Source organism: Amblyomma mixtum, chromosome 5, assembly GCF_055824585.1.
Source record: "Amblyomma mixtum isolate Tamu chromosome 5, ASM5582458v1, whole genome shotgun sequence".
In the NCBI taxonomy this organism is placed as follows: Eukaryota; Metazoa; Arthropoda; class Arachnida; order Ixodida; family Ixodidae; genus Amblyomma; species Amblyomma mixtum.
Window position 1 is genome coordinate 7,882,810 of NC_143016.1, and position 22,214 is coordinate 7,905,023.

The 22,214-nt window shown below is 45.6% G+C and overlaps 2 protein-coding genes across 3 annotated transcripts in view; both read left to right on the forward strand.

Moving 5' to 3' along the window:
* LOC149341249 (integrin alpha-PS1-like) overlaps positions 1-11,943 on the forward strand; it is a 104,187-nt gene extending 92,244 nt beyond the window's left edge. The window contains exons 17-26 of the mRNA XM_089543228.1: positions 278-357; positions 474-554; positions 772-874; positions 1,664-1,783; positions 1,928-1,987; positions 2,292-2,408; positions 3,033-3,152; positions 3,543-3,644; positions 4,155-4,283; positions 6,031-11,943. Coding sequence (XP_089399354.1) covers positions 278-357; positions 474-554; positions 772-874; positions 1,664-1,783; positions 1,928-1,987; positions 2,292-2,408; positions 3,033-3,152; positions 3,543-3,644; positions 4,155-4,283; positions 6,031-6,111 — 993 coding nt within the window. The 3' untranslated portion in view covers positions 6,112-11,943. The remainder of the gene's footprint in view (positions 1-277; positions 358-473; positions 555-771; positions 875-1,663; positions 1,784-1,927; positions 1,988-2,291; positions 2,409-3,032; positions 3,153-3,542; positions 3,645-4,154; positions 4,284-6,030) is intronic.
* A 3,233-nt stretch (positions 11,944-15,176) lies between these two features.
* The window catches only part of Pgant9 (polypeptide N-acetylgalactosaminyltransferase 9), a 152,405-nt gene continuing 145,367 nt past the window's right edge, over positions 15,177-22,214 (forward strand). For both annotated transcript variants that reach the window (XM_089543230.1, XM_089543231.1), the window contains exon 1: positions 15,177-15,427. The gene's annotated coding sequence lies outside the window, so the exon portion shown is untranslated. The remainder of the gene's footprint in view (positions 15,428-22,214) is intronic.

Consider the following 22,214-nt stretch of genomic DNA (forward strand, 5'->3'; position numbering starts at 1 on the left):
TAGTGTGTGCAGCTTTTAAGTTTGCCAGCTTGCTGTTTCTTTTAATTTTTATGTCTGAAGACTAGAAGTTCGTCAGATCCCTGAACGATGCTACCTTATTTTTGCCGACTCCCAACAATTTGTATCCCACATATTTAAAGCTTTTATAACATTTAACTCAGAACAAAGCACGAACATTCTTGAGAAATCAGTCAGATTGCTGAGGCATATTTAGCACGTATTATGTATCATAAATTGCACACACAGTCTAACTCTGCACAATCTTTATTGTCAACAGGTCAAAATACTTCTTCGATTCAATACCCGCAGTGAAGCGGATGCTGAAACCAGCCTGAAATTTTCAATCAAGGCTAATACGTAAGTTTTGCGCTTTCATTCTAGTGTTCTTGTGAAGAGTGAAAAATAAATTCTCGGGCAAAATAGTGCCGTAGCAGGTACTTACTCTGCAATGTCTTTCTTCTTCCCCTCGACAGTACAAGCCAAGAGCTGAGTCCAGAGGATGACACGGTTGTAAAGGTTAATGTTATCCGAGTTGCGGAGCTTGAACTTAGAGGGTAATTACACATCTTTACTGCCTAATCTCTTTATTCTTCATATTTGCATCGTGCACTGGTTGGCTTTTTTCATTGGTCATATATTTCAGTAAGCAAATGAGGTTGACTGTGTAGTTCCTGAAGAGCTGGCACTATATATGTGTGATCCCATGCTATGCTTGCACGTTGCTATGACTTCACATCTGGAAGGGTCCTACAGAGATCTTATGCCTTCCAGAGCCACTCAACCAGAGCAGGTGTGGTACGGTGGTGCTGTTGTCGGAGCCCATGCCATGAAACACTTTGATGAAATTGGAAGCAAGATTACCCACACCTACCAGGTAGAGTTCACTATTTCCACATATGTTTTCATCTCTTACTCTAACGACCATTATTGCTGTTAATTAGTGGCCTGTACTTGTCAGTGTGCTTGCTGCAGATGTGCATATGCCAAAGCTTGCGAACAAACGATGGAGAGAATTCACACTTCTCATTATTGATGTTTCTATTTAACCTAACCTAACCTAACCAACTGGAAATTGTTCCATAAACCAGTTGGGCTGGGAAAGATTTTCGCCAGGGGTGTCTCAAATTTGGTTTTGTTTTAACTCAATTAGGTTTGAGAGTTTTGTTTTACCTGATATGATTGTTTAACTGAAACTTTTCACTCTATGTGGACTCAAACAAAACTGAGTCTTGATGTATTAATACTAAGCAAGCGTGTGGAAAGTTTTTGCAGCTTCACAAAATGCATATTTTTTACTATGTTTCACTGCGACAGTACAGACCAATACCGCACATATAATGAAAAAGCTGCAGGTTCTCAAGTGCTCTGTGTTACCCTGCACAGTTGTTTCAGGTTGCATTGCTTCACTATCTGAGATTCATCTTCATGGTGTTCACATGAAGCAACCACCTAAACCACTTTTCTTGTATGCGATATTTAAGATTTTGTCGTTAATAAATAGAAAAAATGTATTTGTTTATTTCTTGTTTTCTCTCAGAAAGCATTGCTACTCGGGAGATCAAAAAAATTTGAACTGGGTAGCAATTTTTGTTATGATTTCCATATCTGTCCATAGTATTAGTGCTAAATTGCAATCATCTATCATTCTGTTGACTTCACACAGGTGTTCAACCATGGTCCCTGGGCTGTACCTTCTCTAGACATTGAGGTGTCCTGGCCATACGAAGCTGAAAACCAGCAGCAGCATGGAAAATACCTTTTATATATGACTGATGCTCCTCAGGTTTGTGAGCATGCTACACACATGCTGTTTTAGTCGTGTGTATCGTCAAAATAGTACCTCTATTGCTAAACTTCCTGCTGCACACCACTTAAAAATTTTAACTCACAATTTTGTCTGATCTCTTTGGTTTCTCACCATTTTCAGGTTGCTGGAGACGGGGAGTGTGTCATGGAAGGGGGTCAGGTTAATCCACTTGGTTTAAAGGTGCGACATATTCCCTTCTCGGTTTCCGTGGATGTATCTGGCGGATCGTTCTTTTGAAATGTGATAAAAAAAATTACACGTACATACAGTTGTCCGCTATGTTTTGATGGCTTCTTTTCATTCACTTGTCCTTTTGCAAAAACAATGCCTGTCCTGGGATTTAGGGTGGCTCCCTAGAGCTATGAAAGCAAGTGTTTCAGAGCTGGCTTTAACGCCTGCAAAAGTGAAGTGTGTGTCTTGTGATTGTGCATGCTAAGATAGACAAGGACTTTATTATGCTCACTACAAACCTCCTCCCACACAGGCTCGGCCGAGCGCCATCACTGCTGCTAGTCGCACTAAGAAGAGGGAAAAGCGGGAGATCGTCATCTCTCCCGAGGAAGTGCGTCTCGAGGGGAAGACTGTCAGGCTCGTCACAATGGTGTGTCTGTGAAACTGCTTTTAACATACTGCACTCCACACTTGCAAGACATGCATACAGGAGCACCTGGTAGTGCACCTACTTAAATTGCAGGAGCATATTTAATTGTAATAACACAACAAACTGCAACAACGTTGTGCTGTGTCACAGAGAATGGATATCAAATGCAGCAGATTTGCTGCCTTGCTTCTAGTGAGTGCTTGCAGACCATGTGTAGTCATTTTTACCATGTGTTACTTCGCAGTACCAATCCCCAAGACCTTGGCTGAGATTTTTGAAGAACTTTGTACATATTCTTGTTCAGTGTTTGTGACACCTTGCTGAATACAAGAATTGTTTAATGTGTATTTTCGCAACATAAAGCTATGCTTCAAAGGTCATTTGTAGAGTCGCAATGACTTTAGGGTCTTCTTGTGCACATATTGAAAATAAAGAACTACAAACTGTATTGGCATCGTAAGATGACCTCTTCAGTCCCATGAAGCATGTGTAGCAGTCCAAATTAATGCAACGTGGAAAAAAAAAACAGTCCTTTCTGAACTATAATTTTACACATGTAGTTATGAGCACAGCCTAAAAGTTTGTTAAACCTGCAACTCACTCAAATTGCAATTTTCATTGCAGAGCTGTCATCGGGGTAGTGCAAAGTGTTTCAAGTTCCGGTGCAGCATCCGTAACCTCAAGAAGCAGTCATCAGCCACCATCACTATTGCAGCCAGGCTGTGGAATGCAACATTTGTGGAGGTGAACGAGCTTGCTTGCTGTCAAGTCTGCCATCTAATGCTTCAGCAGCCATTGGCATCAGTATATGCTTGGTTCTGGCTATTATCTCAGAGCTTTTCCTGCGTAGACTGCAGTGTCACTCTTTTTGAAACCTGTTGGTAGCTGCAATGCCCAGAGAGCATCTGCTTTGGGTGGTGGATTGTCATATGCTTATGATTTGCTATGGAACTGTGGCTACTATTTTTTGATGCTCGACACCAATGGCATTGTCTACAAAAAATGTCAAGTGGAATGCCGTTAGTTTTTGAGGAGCGGGATTTTCATTGTTTTTTTTTCTAGCCAGTATCTTTCTTAAACAACATTCTCCTATTTTTGACCTGGTTATTTATTTATTTTTTTCACATCCTTTAGGACTATGCAACTGTTGACCAAGTGAGCATATTTTCCGCTGCCGAGATTATTCTGGATCCTTCCCTGGAAATACGACAGAAACAAGAAGATGACTATGCTCAGGTGGGTATGCCTGGTGCCAACCCTTTGCATCATGCCAACAGAACAGAATTACCTATGGATTTACAAATGTTAGTGGCACTTAATGATATCATCTAAGCACCACATGCTTAGTGAAAACATGCACTTAAAAGTGCACTGAGTAGAAGAGGAGTTAAGACACTGCAGGCGTGTTGTGTGACAACAGCCCGTACATAATCCGATATATTGTCTACGTGAACGTTCTTCCAATAAAATGCAAACTTCTTAGCTAAATGAAGGCACCTGATAAATTTCATGGTCAGAAATGAACTCATTTGTTTGAAAAAGGCAAAAATTATGGTGAAGGAGCAGGATCTTTGTGCTCCGTTGAGTGCACGATGGTATCTCTCAGGTGACATGTACTCGCATTCGTGTACCATCAGCTAACGTTTCCACTTTCGCTGTAACTGAATCTCGGCCAGTAAATGCCATGATAGCTTGAATATTCTAGTTTCAATGCAAGTAACCTCAAGAACTTCATTGACCGTGCAGGCGGAAACAAGAGCATACCCGGATGCAAGCCTCTACCAGAAAACGGAAGGTGTGGCTCTCTGGATCATCATTCTTGCCGCTGTGGCGGGCATCCTGCTCCTGCTGCTGGTCATCTTCATCCTATACAAGGTGAACTCTTCAATATACTGGTTGGAGAATCGCATTGCGGCAGTGCTGAAATGTAGCGCTACATATATAGCACCTATATTTTACACCTACACCTATATATAGCACCTATATATATAGCGCATATATAGCGGCTATATTTATAGCACCATGATAAACGAGATTCTGCGTCTCAAACCCAGTGCAATTTTGACTCCACAAATTGGCGAGGATGATGATCTCATTAACATTGCAGGGCTTGTTCATCAGAGCACAGCAGAGTCATGCTATGAAGCTGCTTTTGCATTTTTTTTTCATTACATTGCAGCTAAAACGAGTACTGATTGTATATTTTACTCCAAAGTGGCAAGGAGCACACAGCTGTCATTCAGGAGCCACAGTTTGTACATAAAGTGTCTTGTTTCTGTGAGAATAGAAAGTTTACTGTGAAGGTTATTTAAGAACTAAATTACCAGCCATCAATAAGTAATGATCAAATGATATTTTGGATAACAATTTGTTTAACTCTACATTTGATTTGCCATGCTTGCGTGTTGAGAAATACACAATCTGCAAGGCCAATGAGCCAAATGTTCTCGTATCAGGTACGGTCCAGTGTGGCAGAAATTGTGATTTTTGTTAAAGAGTCTGTGCTTGGAAAAGTGCTTATGGGGCCATTTCTTCAACTTGAAGATTATTAGTGGATATCGCCGAGGCTGGGTTGAGCTGAATTTTAATTACCATATTTCACGTCTGTAGGTCACACTGTTTCCCTTCTGTAAACTGCTTTTCTCCACGAAAATTTTATAATGCGTCACACCATTGCACAAGTTTCCCAACTGTATGGTTGATACAATGAAATTGCGCTGGTGAATCCACACATTCTTTGTATACAATGTCAGTGCCAAATTATATGTGCAAGTGAAAGCTACCTCGCAGTCACCTCTCCCTGCAAAGCAGCCACTTCATAAACAGCAATTAAAAACAGCTAGAGCACCCTGTAATGATGCAACAAAAATTGCTGTGCTGATGGATGTATCACAGTGCCATGCATAGTATCCCCAATTTTTATTGGCTGGCTGCATTCTGAGGTAAGAATTAATAGCAACTGATCAAAAGCAAAATTTCCTCAATTCTTATTAACCATGGTGTAGAACGTGGAGCTCTAGAATACTCTGATCCTGGAGTTACTTATAAACCTTTACCACCTTATGGATAAGGTACAGGTCCAAGCATTGTGAAAGGGAACATATGATTTTCATGAAACCAACAATTTCTCCCCAAGTAGAAGCAAGAGGCAACCTTCTTTATTTTTTCCTAAGCAGTTTTCTTCTCGGAGATTGACCCCCATGGCGTTTTTTCTTAGGGGGGGGGGGGTAATGCAAATGTACAAAAAAAGGCTCGCTCTCGATTGTGAATTAGGCCCTCCCTTCCATGTTGCCGCTACCTCGACATGAATTGCTGTAGAAGCACAGCATTATGCCTGCTCACACACGCTGTATTGGCTTATGTCCAATATCAACAACCAGTGCTTGCATCAGTAGAAAAGGACTCATATCTTGCAGCTTTTCTCATTGTGGTATGTTTTGGAGTTCCTGTGATACCACTGGTATACAATATCTTTCTGACACAAGTGAAGTTTGTTATTGCAAATATGGTTAAGACATGACGCCATGCGCAGAAGATTCTAAACTGCTTAGTAACACATAGTTTTGGTCAGAAGAAGCTGCTCGAAGCACATGAGGTAAAATGTTATTACCTGTCCTCGCAGTTGGGCTTCTTCAAGCGGAAACGCCCCGCTGATGGCTACTCTCCAGCACCTACTTCGGACAAGGAGTTCAATGGCACGTAATGGAAAGACTATGTGTGCAGACAAGTTCCGAGCCAAGTGCAACAAGTGCAACATCCGTCCGGGCGTGCTTTCCAAGCGCACCTCCCAAAGCTGATCTCAGGTCGAGATCTGCTGATAGATGCGTGCCCAGCGGTGGCTAGGTGAAGCTGTTAATCTTGCTCGTCTTCTTTTTTTTTTTCTGTTCTGTTCTGTTCACACCTTCACCCCATCAGTGTACAACCACTGGCAGCCGTTCTGTCTTCTTGTTCTGGCATCTTACTGGGCAGCCAGTGGCTTTGAGCCAATGATGCAGACAGACAGGTGCCATCTTTTCATTTGTAAGTTGTATTCATGTGAGTGTTCCTGATGCCTTCATCTGCGGGGAACTACAGTAACAGAGAACAGTAGTCATAGCATGGAAGCAGTGATCACAAGAAGCACTTTAATGCAAACCAGCTCATGCCAGAAAACGCAGTGTCTCAGTAACCGAGCACATCAGTGATAGCGTCATACTTGAGCGCACAGCACTTTCTACCTACTGCTAGCTTGTGCATAACTACAGCCAGACTGTTCCTTTCCAGATGTGATTATATATATGGTTGCAGGTGTACATTTGGCCCATTTTTTTTGCAATACCGTGCAAGTTTTTAACACATGGTCCTGCAATGGCTTGTGATGAAGCAAAATAGCAAAATAGCCAAGAATATATGCAAGGGCACAAAGTTCATGCCTTTTGCAGTCTGTTTTGCACCTCACTTTGTCATAGGCCAGGAGGTGGCCACTATTGCAGACACCTGTGTAATAGTGCTAAAAACCTGGCTGGCTGTACATTCATTGACAGTACCATAAAACCACATAAGAGCTCTTACATTACGGAATCTGTGCACCCGTGTTTTTGCATAAAGCTGCAGAGGATACCATGCACAAGGCCATCCCATATTCAGAGATCACATGAATACAACTTATACATTAACATTGTTTCATGTAATTATAGTTTTTTTCTTAAATTTACGTGCTAAGAACAAGCTCTGTCCCTGCCAAGCAATGAGACAGATCTTTCTGCACTCTCTGCCAAAGTTTGCTTTTCCCCATTTTTCAACGAACAGCCTTTCTTTTGCTACAGTATATTTTTCTTTGTGGCACATACCAAGCTTATAACATTAACTCGCACAGTGTTTCAGGCATTAATTTCTGGGGGTTAATGCTAGAGTTCAAGACAGCAGCCATCACTCATGTGAAGGCGGCGTTGGTGCTAACAGTCTCATCTCCATTATGAAGGCTAGACCTTTCTTTCCTTTGTTTTTTCTTGTACAGAAATAAATCTATTCTTATTTATTTAAATGCTAGGCTTTCTAATCACGGAGATGTGCATGTGGAAGTTTCTGTAACTGTACGAGTTTTACGAGCACTGTTTGGCACTGTGCTTGAATTCCTTCATGACAATGGCTGGGATGAACGAGCCTGATGGCTGTGCACAAGTAGAGAATCTGACACGTTCTCGGCATAGTTCACTGCCATAGTATTTCCAGAAGCCATGCCAACATTTAAGGAAGCCTCCTGTGACACTAGGGAGTATCATAAAGAGGCAGCTCTTAATGCATTCATCATCCATGGCCCGACTGCTGTCTCGGAGAAGTTTAACCGTACACTGCCATTGTGAGAAAAAAAAGAAAGATAAGGCTTGGGTCATGGGGTTTATTAGGTTGTCAGAGATGGTGTGGTTTGGTTATGAAGATGGAGTGTAAAGATTCAAAGTATCTGCCTAGTGTACTTTTGAAGACCATGGCAGTAGCAGGTGTAAACGTCACCTTTTCACAAACACTGTTTGCTTTTATTTTTTTGGTTGTGTAGGAACTACTACTACTACTACTACTACAAGACAGTGCAGGCTTCGTGCAGTGCCTTGAGAAGGCTGTTGTTAACTCTTTCAGATTTTATTCTTGTAGAGGGTCCAACAAAAGATGTAGAAGGAAGAAAAAATGTGCTGTACATCATGCACAAAGCATGCTAACGGAACAGCAAGGCCCATGTTTCACAAGATTTGCATGATTTCATTACTTGTTATTCTTAAAGAAGCTGCCAGAATGCTTATTAGTGACTGTGCTAGCGCTGGAAGCAAGGGGCTAGGTTATTATTGTTGCTAGCAGAGCTCATTTTGTACAGGTCTGCAAGGCAGATGCTGCATCCTGTGTGGAAATTTATTTTTGCTCCTTACTGGCAGTCATTCCTTCCAAGCAGGAATCTGTGTTTAAATCACATCGTTTTCATTTTCTAGTGCAGACATCGAATTTTTTGTTACTTAAATTTACGTACTCTCAGTTGTGACAGAGGCCCACATTGTACAGTGTTGGTTTTAGACTACTGTAATGGTTAAGGGTATGTACTTGTGTTAATGCTCTGGTAATACATGCAAAGTTTCAGAACAAATGATGTATTGCTTAGTCAAGGCTGTCATTTAGAATGTGACTACGTAAATACTCCTGCAATACCATATGATGTTGTAAGCAGGTGCTGGCAGAGGTCTTTTTATTTACTCCTGCCAGCAAACTAGATGAGTCTGTTTATGTCAGCCCTGGAGACTCCCAAGCATTGTTCACGGTTTTGCCAATGCAAGGGGGACCAATGTACATCTGGGAATTACTGAAAGGGTGCTGCAGGCACTGGCTGGATACTCCTCTAAGCCGTAGTAACTAACCTGTGGCATTGTTGCTATGCTAGTGAGAGAAGCTATCAATTCTGAGAAAGCTCATGACTCCTTTTTGTGATGCAATGATTTGTGCGCTGTGCCGGCATTTAAAACTCGAGTGTTTCTGTGCAGACATATCTATAACCACCAATTGCTTTTTTTTTTTCCTTTGTAAGTGCCGCTTTATATATAATGTCGTACTGGCACATTGCTGTAATTAGCTTTGGTGTGGTACAAGGAGCGAGAATTGGAGTGTGAACAACGAAGGCACGTTTAAAAAGCCACTTAATGTTCTTTTGTGTGCAAATGTACATAGAGCCATATACTTTGCAGGTTTTCTACCTTCTTGTTTTGTTGTTGTTGTTTACAGGTAACCACAACTATTTATTTACTGAATTGCCGGCTGTCTCCACATAAAGGGCTGCGAATGAATTTGCACCAAAATTGGAGCAAATGGCTCCTCTATAAGACGGCTAAAATGGTTAGCCTCAGCTTTGAGTGTTAAACCATAGTCAATGATTAAAACATCTACTGCTAGACTCTTCTGCAGAGTGTGGCTCATTGAATAATAAAACATGGTCATGTGTCTACAAGCAAAACTGCACCGCATGTATGCTTGCAGGCAAGATCTGCAGCTAATCTATCATCGCAAATGTCACAAGGAAGGCATTTTACAGTATATGACATTGCAGTTCCTGATAATTGTCAGATGTGCATTCTGCTATGCTTATCTTTTTTCTTTTCATGACCTAACTGTGATTCAAAAAGCCGCAAAGCTGTCTTATGACCTCTTTGTTCGTAATGGCATGCATGAAAGACACTTTTCTTCATATACCAGCATATGATCAATACAGCAGTGCTACATGACTACGATGTTTATGACTGCCACCTAAGTATGTTTTATGAAAATTGCCATGTGTGAGTGTTGGCGAAGAATGAGAAAGAAAATTTCATATGAGCCATGTCTCTACTGATAATGGTCCAGAGTAACCCAAAAAATGAACTTTACACAGAAAACAGTTAGTATTTGTTTAATAGTTTTTATCTTCTGAAGTGCTAGTAAGCATGTTCTTCAAGTCTTAGTAAAGTATAGTCAGAGAAGCTAATTAAGACATCTCCTAGTGCTCCTAGCAGCCACAGAAAGAAACTTTTGCATATTTGCTCAATAGGCCAAGCTTACTCCCTTAAACAAGAGATTGCCCATACAAAATAAATGCCGTTTGGACAAATCGTTAGATGGCGTCTAGAAAATTTTTAGAACCTGTGCACCATACAACGCCTGCAGCTGCATTTCTATGCACAGCTAATGTCTTCTTCCCACAAAAGATAAAAAATGAGCGTGGTGCATGGAAGTAGTGAAAGTCTCATTTCCCCTTTCTAGAGTAAAAATAGTGTATGTGTGAGAACTAGCCAACGGCTCTATATGCTACGCAAGGGTTAGCTGTGGCAGACACTTGGCTTTCATTGTATATACTAGTGCCGAGCATCCACAACAAGACAGGTTCCAAAATCATGGCATCTAAAGCGGGATAACAGCTTTAGGCTTATCTTAATGAACCAAACCATATCACTAGTATCCGTTGTGACTTTAGACAGGCGGTAAACCACTGTTTCCACGAGCAAACCATGCCGGCTGCATCAAGAGCAGCAGTCTAAGTTCTCAATATTTGCTTATAAACCTGTTGTCTCTTTCTATTTCTTCACACAAACAGCACATCTGATAGCAAACACCCAAGCTTTTTGCGAGGGCTGCTACGAGCATTGCTTGGTGTGCTTCTCATAAAGCTGAAGACGTGCATCAAAATTTGTTTATGCAGCATACATACCATATACACTCGACTAAGGACCGCACTTTTTTTTTTTTTCGAGATTTTGGCAAGGTGTGGCTTTTACACAAAAGTGGCATTCTTCAGTTCAATTTTCCAACTATATTACGGGGAAACTACTTCTACGTACCATTCAGTCCGACACTATATGTGGCACCTAGCTTCAGGTACCTCCAGGCTTCTTCATCACTATCGTTATCAGTGCTGCTTGCTTCTCACCACCCTCGTGTGTGATGTCATCTTCAGTGCCATGCATTGCATTCGAAATTCCTGCACCTTTAAAGCATTTGACAGTGTCTGGGAAGACCACACGTCACGAATTCAATGTCCACAAGCAGACATTGCAGAGCTACAGTGATGTTCATCTCAGCCATCCCATCAGCGTCACTTCGTGGTTGGTAGTTGCCGTCCTCTCCAGATACAGCCTTAATTCTGCTTCAAATGGCATGCAGCTGTATAGTGGTGCATGCTGGAAAGTGGTAATAATGACAGCGACAGGCAGCTTTCATCAACTGGGAGGTCCCCCAAGGAGCGTGTGCCATGCAAGAAAATTTACACACACGAGAAACATGGTTTCTCTTTGTGGATTTTTCCCCCCTCTGCCTAATTCTTGACTCTCAAGTTCTGGGGAGCAGTCCATATAGGAGTGCAGTCTTTAATCAAGTGTATAAGGTATTCTATGAATAGGCAAACTGTACAGGTTAAAATTTAATCATGCAGCAGGTCTGTAATATGCAATACCAGAACTTTGTGTTAATTCCATGCTTAATGAACTTTTGCCATTATGCCACATTGTAGGTGGCAGGTTAGCTCACCATTAAGAAGCTCATTAGAAAATTGCATTTTGTGTAATACATCTGAATTCTGTTGCTGGAGCTCTGTTATCAGTGATTTTAGCTTTAGCAATAGACATCAGAAGGGTTAATATGTTAAATTCTGTTCATTGTATGCATTTATTTTTCATCATAAACTGATCCAACTAGGTAATTTTGTTTTTCTGATGGCATTGAATAAAGCATACAGTAGTGCTGATTGTTTACTCACATAAATGCGCAAGCCCTCGTTTTATTTTCATTTTTCTTTATTTTTTGTGAAATCTAAGTGGTTTAGTTTTTTCTTTGCATAAGTGTGGGAAGGCACCAAATGATGGGAAACATAACAGCTGGTTACAAACTTGTGGTGTCTGTGTAACTTGATCCTCTTCATCAGCGAATTTATGACATAGCCAGTTAAACCTCTCTGCTTTCATTTGTTGGCTTTGGGCTTGAAGATTATATATATGTGGTTGATCGAAACGCAGTCATGTGTATATCTCTGTGAAATAAAAACTTTTATCTTTTATATCATGTTGTGTTGTGCAAAGTGCATGGCGGTGAAAGAACTCTACAGTAAGAAGAGAAGGATGTAGTTTTTAAAGCACTGGGTGGGAGTTTATAGTGATGCAGTGTCTACATATTTAGAGTAATTTCATTATTAGTTACATATGTGTTACAGGCTTTTAATGAGGCCTTGTAAGGGTTACAGGAGTAATAGAAAAATATTTGTCAAAACAATTAGCTAATTAATGCAGGAGTAGGCCCAGATACTGAATGCAAGAAACATCACCATCGAATGTCTGGCAACCACGCCTCCTGAAATAAGACAATAGTGTGCAAGTATAAAAGCGCAAGAAATCATTTACACGTGAGTATGGTACTGTTCAAATTGAGGCATGTGAGTTTCTGACGATGATGGACTGGCCTCTGTCCTAGCAATCTGGGCATTTAAGGCCAATTTGTGCCTATGCGCTAGCTGACATGCAAGAGAAGGAACAAGGAAGAGTGCTCCTCTGTTATCTCCTCCAAGGCAATTTTCTCATCGACAACTAGTAGGCAATTAGTCTACCAAAAATGCATAAAAAATAAAGTCTAATAGGCTGTAGATTCCGTGATGCTGTGAAGTGGCATTTGCCATCACAGTGACAGAGGCATTTGAAACACTCGAACAGTAATGTCCTTTGGAAACTGTGACATATTACAAGGACATGCAGAGCATCAAACCTTTACACTTAATTACTGCATATAAGTAGACCATCATTCTGCTTATGAAGCCGCTCTGAAGAGTAATTTAAAGTTGTGAGAGGAGGTTGTTGATCAGCAAATGCGGTGTGAATAATAAAACTAGACAGGTTTTTACCTTTGATATTCTGTTATTTGAAGACTGCAATAATTGTCAGCGAAGTTAGTGCTGTTCTGGTTAACTTAATGCTTGATTCTTAGAGTGGTACAAAATAACCCATATCAGACTAATAGTGGATCTATACTGCGAATTCAATTCGTTTTATTTTCCTGAGAAGGAGAGGGGCAAAAAGCTGTAGACACAGCTTGACAGGGGTCCCTACTAGTGCACTGCACGGGCTCGGGCCAGCCCGAAAGCCCGGGCCCGGCCCGGCCCGCGACATGATTTATTTTGCCGGGCCTGGGCCGGGCCTGGGCCGGGCCCGGGCCTGTATTTGCGGGCCCGGGCCGGGCTCGGGCTTAAAGCTGTGGGCCCGAGCCGGGCTTGGGTCCGTACAGAAACGGCTGGTGTCTGACTTTTCATTCACTATTGCAAAGTGAAGTATACAATTGCGGCATTGAAGCAGCGACACGGATGAGCTATGAGTTATAGTATGCGCTGAGAAAAAAACTAAGCTTTATTCATTGACTTATTCATTTCCTTATTTCCACGCCGCGGTGCAGTAAGAGTAAAATTCAACCGGCCTTAATCGGCCATTGATCGTTCGTCATCCCAAAACATACATATACACTATTAGAAATGCATTCGGGAAGAACATATTAGTTTAGGACGCTTGTAGTCCTCAAGCACATACCGTGAAATACTCGAGCCTTTTAGCTTTTCGTTTCAGTAGAGAGGCGACCAGTTCGGCTATGAGCTCAACCTGTGAGAACGCGTTCACTAAAAAAATGTCATCCTACTGCTTGCTAGGCAGCTTTAATATACTTCGCGGGCGGCAGAATATAACTGATTTAAAAAAATGGGGGAACGCAAAGTAGACTACTACGCGTGTATGCAGCCCTTTTTGTTTAGCTCTCGGAACTTCCGAGTTCATCATTGCGAACCTACACCAGATCGGTCTCCAAAAGACGGGCCTGGAGAGCACTACTCTTCATCACTTCCTTCTGGGTTAAAAAGAACCAGCTTTCTGGAAGTCAACCTGCGGTTTCAGAACCTTTGTCGGCCAGTTCCTTGTTGGCGTAGTAGCTTGCTCAAAGTGAGCAGTATACCTCATGGTCAAACATAATTGCGCAAATAATTTGCGCAAAAAATTGCGCAAACATAATTGCGCAAACATAATGGCGCAGTATACCTCAAGCGTTACTTTGAAACGGGCCGGGCCCGGGCTGGGCTTCACTACAGGATTCACGGGCCGGGCCGGGCTCGCTAGACCGATAATTTAGCGGGCCCGGGCCGGGCCCGGGCTTGAAGTCGCGGGCCTGGGCCGGGCTCGGGCCTCAGGTCTCGGGCCCGGGCCGGGCCTCAGATTGAGGCCCGTGCAGTGCTCTAATTCCCTACACCCGGGATTGGCTGTAAAGCAGTACTTATGGAGTACTTATACAAGTACAATATGCAGTCGAGTGATTGCAGCTACAGTTGGAAACATGGTAAGTGTCTTCTAAGTCATATGCAGGAACAGGTATACATACAGGAAACACGTCGATCGCTAGCGCTCTTTTTGTACCTGCAGTTAAATTCCGTATATGTTTTAGCTCGATCCTTTGCCACAGCAAGTTGCCGTGACGTTCGTAATTTTACGAGCTGCATAAGGTTAATGCCTGTCTCCTGCGGTTCGTACGGCAAAGAATGGCACCAAGAAGAGCGGCGAAGACAGCCATGCGGTTCCCCAGTTGAGAAGTTGCAAAACATATACGTTCGCTTTATGACTCAACGAAACTTGCTGCAAGAGGGGCGAACAATAAGCGAAGTTTTGTGAAGCGCAGATAGCATGCAGCGTCGAGATGTTCTGACGTTGGTTTATAGAAAGTAGGTATATTTTGGAGGCTTTGGCAACAGCAGCCCTGAAAAAAATTATCGTGAAGACAGCGTTTCAGATATACTTACAGCCGCTCGCGTGAACGTGAAAATTCGCAACGCTTTTCGGAAGTACCGATTCGCACGCACCCCACGTAACGTGCTCTGCGCGCTCTACGCTATGTCTAAAGTAGCCATGTGCTGCACACCAACGCATTTTTGTCAGTGGTAGTAGTGGTAGTGGTCGCCTGCTCCCATGTCTGCTCCTCACACGCATGCCATGCGCATGCGCTCAAAACGCAATATAAAAGCACCTCGCTTTTCAAAGATATTAATTTTTTAAATGTAATCAGATAATCTGTTTTGTTTTATACGGTAAGAACTCATAAATATTGATGTCAGCAAAACGAAAAGCCTTCATCAAAGCTATTAACTGACAATAGATGGCGACTGTGAAACTTAAGTTTAACTTCTTTGTGCTCAGATGGCGCCACAGACTTAGTCAACGTCGGTCAAGATTGCGTTTGGATGCTGTCTTTCCGCTTTATTTTTGCTTTTTATGCCACTGTTTGGCTCACTCTGCGCTGGGTGTTCTCCGGCTCTCCCCGCGGACTCCTCTGCATTCTGGATAAGGCTCGGTGAGGTGCGTGCCGTGTGTTGCGTTGTGTGGAGCGGTCGTGCGGGGCCCTGCGAATCGGATTGGGTGCTGCCGTCGGACGATCACCAGTCATTGCCTGCGAGTACTGCGTGCATAAGCCTCTACAGGACTCACGGACATAAGCTATGGCTATGCGCCGGAGATTTACATAACCAGGTAAGCGACACTTCCATCCGACGTCTTCCCGCTGCTGCGCTTCCAAAGGAACTTCTCCTGTCACGCCAGCAGCCGCCCCTCCGCGGTTCACTGGTGTTCTTCATTTCTCGACTGAAATTCCGCTGTGCGAACGCGTCCCGGCCAGAATACCCGAAAAGGACAAGTCGACTTCTTTCTTTAAAGATCGCTTTTACTCTTTTTTTTTTACTACGCAAAGCGAAGGAACAAACTCGCGGTTAGCGCGAGGCTGCAACCAACTTGCGTGCGAAATCTACCGGAATTCGCGGCAGCTGATGGAATCACCGGCGATCAGGTTAACAGTGAAGTTATCGGCATTCGGAAGCCGTTGTGTGCACCATAGGACGTGTGAACTTAGGAAACCCAGTGAAAGTGACCAGCTTGAGGGTGGTTAACGCTCATTGATCCACTCTCGGCAAGATTGATTTCGGATGCGTTGCCTGCCGGACTCCGCTGCGGCGGCGTGTCTTGTGCGTCACGCGGCGTTCCACTTCAAGACGCTTGTTCCGCCTGTTCGTTGAGTTGCTTTCTTTTCTCTTTGCCGTCTAGGTTATTCGAGATAGTGGATCAGGAGCAGCGGGAAGTCGGCCGGTTCGTCCCCCTCGCGTTCCATCGGGTGTCTTTTTGCTCCGCTTTTGTGTATCCTAAGCTTTCGCATTTCCTCAAGTTGGAGTTGAGACACACACGGCATGGTCGCATGTTCTGCGATTTTGTGTGCGCGTGTTGCTAATTGTGCTAATTGTGTGTTCCGGCGGTGTGCGTTTGTCAATCACAATGAAGTATTACCATAGTGGTATTACCATGTGTTTTGCTGCGTGCTCGGCCTCATACGCGGTCGTCGCGAATAGCCTTTCGATGTAAATCGCCTGGAATGGGGAGGCTGTAATTGCGCTTGACGAACGGAAGCAATGGCATTAGGAGATGAAGGGTTGATGTTGGCCATATACGACGGAGGTATCCGGTTTTTTCTCTTGTCAGGCTACCAACATGAAGCAGAAATAAATGTCACGCGCATTAGGTTTGTTCAAAAAAAATTTTTGCGAACCTTTAGATACGTGAACAAAATCCCTTGCCTTGTATTTTCCATAACTGTACAGCACTCCTTTGGCAACAAAAATGAACCTAGCTGGAAAAATAAAAGGAGCCTTACTTGAGAAAAGTTTTCGCAAGGTGAAGCCCCCCCCCCCCCCCCCCCCCCGAAAAAAAAAAAATGCAAGCCGCTTCCAGCGGAGTTTTACTCCAGCAAATTGATTTCACGTAGTTTCACGAAGCAAACTGCCAAACGTTCGTCCAAGGAGTAATCTGCACTATGCATTGATGTGGGCGCGCGTATCAACCTACATCTTCACATCCACAGCGATATCACACGACTAGCTAATGACCGGCCAAGTTTAGTCGTCGATCATGGTACCAACCAGAAAGGCCGTATATCACAGTAGTCGGACGTGATTTGATTGCACGTAAAGCAGCTTTATCATACGTACGCGACGGCGCACGTTTTAATGTCTTGTTTCTGTGCAGAAGGCGCACCAGTAGTTCGCCCATGCTGCTTCTATTCGCTTGGCATCACCGCGCGCGCTTTTGCGTCCCGTATGTATTACGCAAAAATGCAGCGCGCATTTTAATCCCCGGCGAAACGGCGGCTATCGTAGCTTTCGGTGAGAAACGCTCGGCGGCATTTATGGCGATATAATGTGGCTTGTGGCTGCTACCGCTCTGATATTCGAAGGAGAGTGGGCGTAGATGTCCGCTCGGAGCGGCGAGCGTGTGCCGCATGTCATTTGGCTTGTACGGCTGGCCCTGCCGCGGCTCTGTATCACCGCTGGAATAACGGCTCATTGATCGACGAGCCGAGCTGCTTTCGCGTTAATCGACCCCATCGCCCAGTGCCCCGGCGGACGGGCTGCATATTTATGCGCCCGTGCAGGTCGATACATGCTTTTCCCCCCTCTCGACCACGGCCGCCTTTTATGTTGTTTTTGACTCGGTGGTTTACGCCGGCAGTGAGGAAGCGGGGAGATTAGCCGGCCTGGCAAAGCCAACGGCTGCATGCTGGCGACCTCTCTGAGCGGTAATGGAGCAGCGACGATGGCAGTGGCAATTGAACTGATAAAAGATAGCAACATCGTTGTGGGGACACGTTTGGCTACTAGATTAGGCTGTTAGCGCTGTTAAAACTAGGTCACCATGGCAGTGGCAATTGAACTGATAAAAGATAGCAACATCGTTGTGGGGACACGTTTGGCTACTAGATTAGGCTGTTAGCGCTGTTAAAACTAGGTCACCCCCGGGATTACGTCTGCTGCATACTCTCGCTACTGGTGCGTTTTCGTGCCCGCTTCCATTTCCGCTCTAGTGCGATTTGAGCTTCGTGTTTGAACCTTTTGCCGGCTCTTGCCCGCCGTGCTTGGGGTAAATTAGCGCTGTGCGGTTGGGTTGTGTCGCGAGATAACACGTCGTTCGCGCAGAGATAGCGCCTATCGACTGGGCAGGCAAGTCGCGGTGATATCAGGGCAGTAACATGTATTTCACGCTAGCGTACTTCCATCTTTGCTACGTGGGGCAGTTGTTGAACCGCATTTTTTTTTTTTTTCGCTTTTATCTATCCATGTCCAGTGGCAATTATTTTACATCCTGTTTATTTCTCTTTTTCTTGCTTGTGACTGTTGATAAGCGTTTGTAAGAGCTCTGCTTATCTGCTCGAAGCCGATTCACGCCCCTCGGCGCTAAGGGCTTCCTCGTTGTTCGGCTCTTGCCTAAAGTTGCGGAATCGAATTCCGGCAGCGGCGGCGGCTTTTGAAATCAACAGAGACGAAATGCAAACCCCCCCCCCCCCCCCGCGTGCTTTGCGATATCAGTGCGGTCGAAATTAATCCGGAGCCCTCCACTACCGTGCCCTTCTGTCGTAGCCCATGTGTAGCTTAAACCCTTGAAGCCAATTATCACGTTTCGGGAAATTAAACCTTAATTGCGCCCCCATTGCAGTCGTATTCGCCAAAAATGGCCCCAACAGACTCGGTAATAATTGCTAGACGTCCTTCTAGCGTCCCCTTTATCTGGAAGCCGTTCATGCGGAGGGATAATTGTGCGATTGTTGCAGAATGGTTGATCACGGGCATTCCGCCTTCATAAGGAACGAATAAAAAACTGGCTGTCTGTAGGCGAAATGCAGTGATTTCGCAATGGTGCTGTGTTCACAACTAAATGGGAAGCTGTTGCTGGTTTCTTTGCTCGAAGGACCGAGAACATATGGGGTCGCGCCAGTTTTGCTTCCCACCGGTTATCTGGTCGACTGTCCTTAGCCCTATTTAATAATGGGTTTAGATTTCTTGGAGAGATGGGAAATGTCGAACCTAGGTGTGTGATGTCGTGCTAGGCGCAGGAAATTCTGGTTCTTCGGGTGTGGTGCTGCTGTTAACGTTCCTCTTTCTGCCCTCTCGGTCGAAATGATGGAAGCGCTTGTTGGCCAAGGATATACTGGCGCGAGCGAACTGGAAAGGAAAATAGGGCGCGTTGAGTGAGGCACGTTTTGTGTAGAAATGACGTCAGTCTGTTCCCTTGGTCGAACCTTTTGCTGGTCGAATGTACACCTTTCGTCAAAAGTTTGGAGGCCAGGGAGTTTGCTTCTAAGCCGTGGTAGTCCTAATCGTGGTAGTCCTACCCATCGGAGAGTGCAGGACCAAAGATCTTCATACTGAAGTGAACTAGAATATTCGTACCGTCGGGAGATTTGGAACGCTGGGAATGCATTACTAACCATACAGCATGACTCAGAAGCAAACTCCCTGGGCTCTAATCTTTTGACAGGTACTGTACGCTAGCAGAAAGAAGTTATCGCCTCGTCACAAACCTTGTGCGCAAACTTTCCGGCCGGCGTCGATTGCGTTGTGCACAGGGGCGTGTGTGGGTTACTGGCGGGCCACCCTGCTGGTTACCTAACTTCAGAATTTTAATCCCCGCCTGCAGCTGGGCGCGTCGTCCCAGTTCCTCTCGGGAAATAATGCTGAACGGGAACTTCCCCGACTGTTCGCTGGCGCCTGTTAATGGAAGCTATAGTCGCTTAACTGGAGCCGTCTGCGAATTCTGCCGCCAGTATACCGTGTGTGTCTTCATACAACAGTGCGCTTGCTTTAAAAAACACTGTTCCCTTAGTGCACAAAAAATGATAAAAAACGAATGCTGCTGAGGTCTACGAGACGAATTGTTCGCTAATTCTGCAAACAGCTGTTACCAGAATTCTTAACGGCTAGCGGAATCTCGCGATTGCTACCTTGCAGCGCCGGTTACGGCGACAGTCGCCGAGGCCAGTTATAGCCGCGCGAATGCGATATGTAACCACCTGGCGCGAGTTACCGAGTGCGTGCTGGTTTCGTTGAATGGATCAAGCCCCCCTTTGTTCGTTGCCGCGCGGCCCGCTCAGAGCGGCATCGCGAGCCGGCGGTGGACGCGCGATCGCACCCTTTGTGGACGCATCTCATCGTTGCCCCGTCTACGGTGCCGATAGCTAGCTCCTGTGTTCCCCTCTCTTCGGGTGACACGTCGTCGTAAACGAGCCTATTGACACGCCCCTCCCGTTTCGGACGAATTAAGCACAACGTCGACAAGCTTTGGTCTGCGGGACTGCTGCTTTAAGAGCTGAAGTGAAATTATCTGCGCCGACGGCAGTTTAACCTCGAACTGAGCGGTAAATAACGTAACGCGTACGTATGCACTGGCTGCTTTAGTGACAGTCTCCAGGCTCGCTGGTTATGTGGTTCAGCTGCTTGTACACACGTCTTTTCTTTGTTGTGTGTCTTGCCTTTAGATCTGCTGTCGTTGGCCGCTTCCCGCTCATGTCGCATCCAGTCTACCGTCCTTCTCGAGCTGGATCCTTTGGTGTGGAAGCCTGGCTGGCCGTGCTTAGTTTCCCCGCGGATATCTGTCGTTCCTGTCCCATCTCGTAGCGAACGAGCGCGTTCCTCGCGCCGTCTCGCGGAGGCACCCCCTGCCGCCGGCTTTTCAAAATTATTACGGTAGACGAAACGAAGCAAGTTAAAAAGCCGTGCGGCTTGCATGTCTGGAAAACTTTGCCCGTTGGCTTCTTTCTGCTCGCGCTTGACTGCGGTTATACGCGTATGAAAATTAATGCTCTTCTGCGGTCCCCTAACCGAGCATGAAACTGTAGAAAGTAACTGCTCCCAGATTTATGGTCCCCCGCTTGAAGCGTGGAGGCGAGCCCGTCACGCGTCGCCGACGCGATCGCGCAGCTGCGGACGCTGCACGCCGCGTGTCTTTCCTCGTTGATGGGTCTACCCCCTCTTTCCATTCGTCGTTGGTGCATCTTCTTCGGCCGGCGTGGAAAACGGCACGGGGAAAACTGACTGTGTCGTTTTGCGCCCGGACTGTTTCTTCAGCGTTGAGCCAGCGTTCGGCTCAGCGCCAGTGAGAAGCGTATACGTCGTCGCGTGCACGCGCTGCAGATTGCGGGAGGCCCCCGAAGCCATTTGCTTAGACCCTTATGGTTGCGTTTTCTTCGCGCCAGCTTCGGTCACTGGCCACGCTTCGTGGTTCGCGTTGCGTCAGCGGAATAGCTCATTCTGGGTCACCGAGAGTGCAGTGTCTTCGGTGGCTGATTTCTTCGTACCACAGGGCCAGCGAGGACGTTCGCGAGCGTATCCTCATAAGATAAGACACCTGATGGGGTTTCAGGTTGAGATTAAGGTGAACGTCTCAGAAGTGCGTGAGTGCATGTCTTGTGCCACCTGTTTCATGTAGAATTGCCGTCAGTCTTGCCGCCAAGCCCTCTACGTATCGCTCGTCTCACACTTCCGCCACACTCTTCCGACCCTTGTCAGTGTTTAGAGGTCACAATTTGATTCTTGGCTGGACTAGCCGTGGGCCTTCTACTATTTCGCTACTAGCAGAGTCTCGGCGAAGTCTTTTTTGACCGCGCTTTTAAGCATTCGAGCTTACAAGGCGCAGCGGATCAAGTCGCTGGCGCGTCATTGACCTGTGACGGAGCCCTTTTGATGCAGCGTGAACCTGGCGGTGGTGTCGCCCAAGCCGTATAGTATGATCACCTCCTGCTTGTTGCACGTGATACTGAGCACAACTGCAGATTCCAGTCCGCTGGCAGTGTCAAGAGGTCCGCAGAGTCTGCAGGCAATCAACAAGGGGCTATTCGGGGCTTTTTCAATTCAGCGCATGCAGTCTCCGGCGTGGCTCGCCAATCAGCGAAACTCGCGCCGAGGTCAGGGGCGGCGAAGGAGCCATTGGTGTCCTTCGCCGAGAGTTTGCCTCCAGGGAGGCAGCGCTCCGGCAGCGCGATTGGCAACAACGAAGGCAAGCCTGGCGCGACTTCCGGGATTTCGGCTCCGGCGACGAAAGTGGGCAGGAAGGGGTGCGGCACCCGCGGCCACACTGCTCGTATAATGTGGCTGCACTGCGAAGCTGGCCGCCGCCTTGTTGGCTGCCTGCAGCACGTTGTGCACACACAGAGCCGCCACCGTCCGTGCGTACGCGCGGGGCAGATTTATAGCGGCCATTACGGTGAATTACAACGCCCAGCCGTCCGGCTATAAATGTGTGTGCGCTCGTCTCGGTGAGAGGTGGGGGGTGGAGCTCGTCGTCGCTAGAGGTTCCGATCGCCGACCGGAGGAAGAGATTGCTTGGCTTTCGCCGCGTTTTGTTTTCTTGTTGTTGTTGACTCTCTTAATCTTGCGTTCGGCGTGGAACCAGCGCAGATGCGGATACCGAACTTCCCATCTCGTCCCGTGAGTCCTGTGGGGTG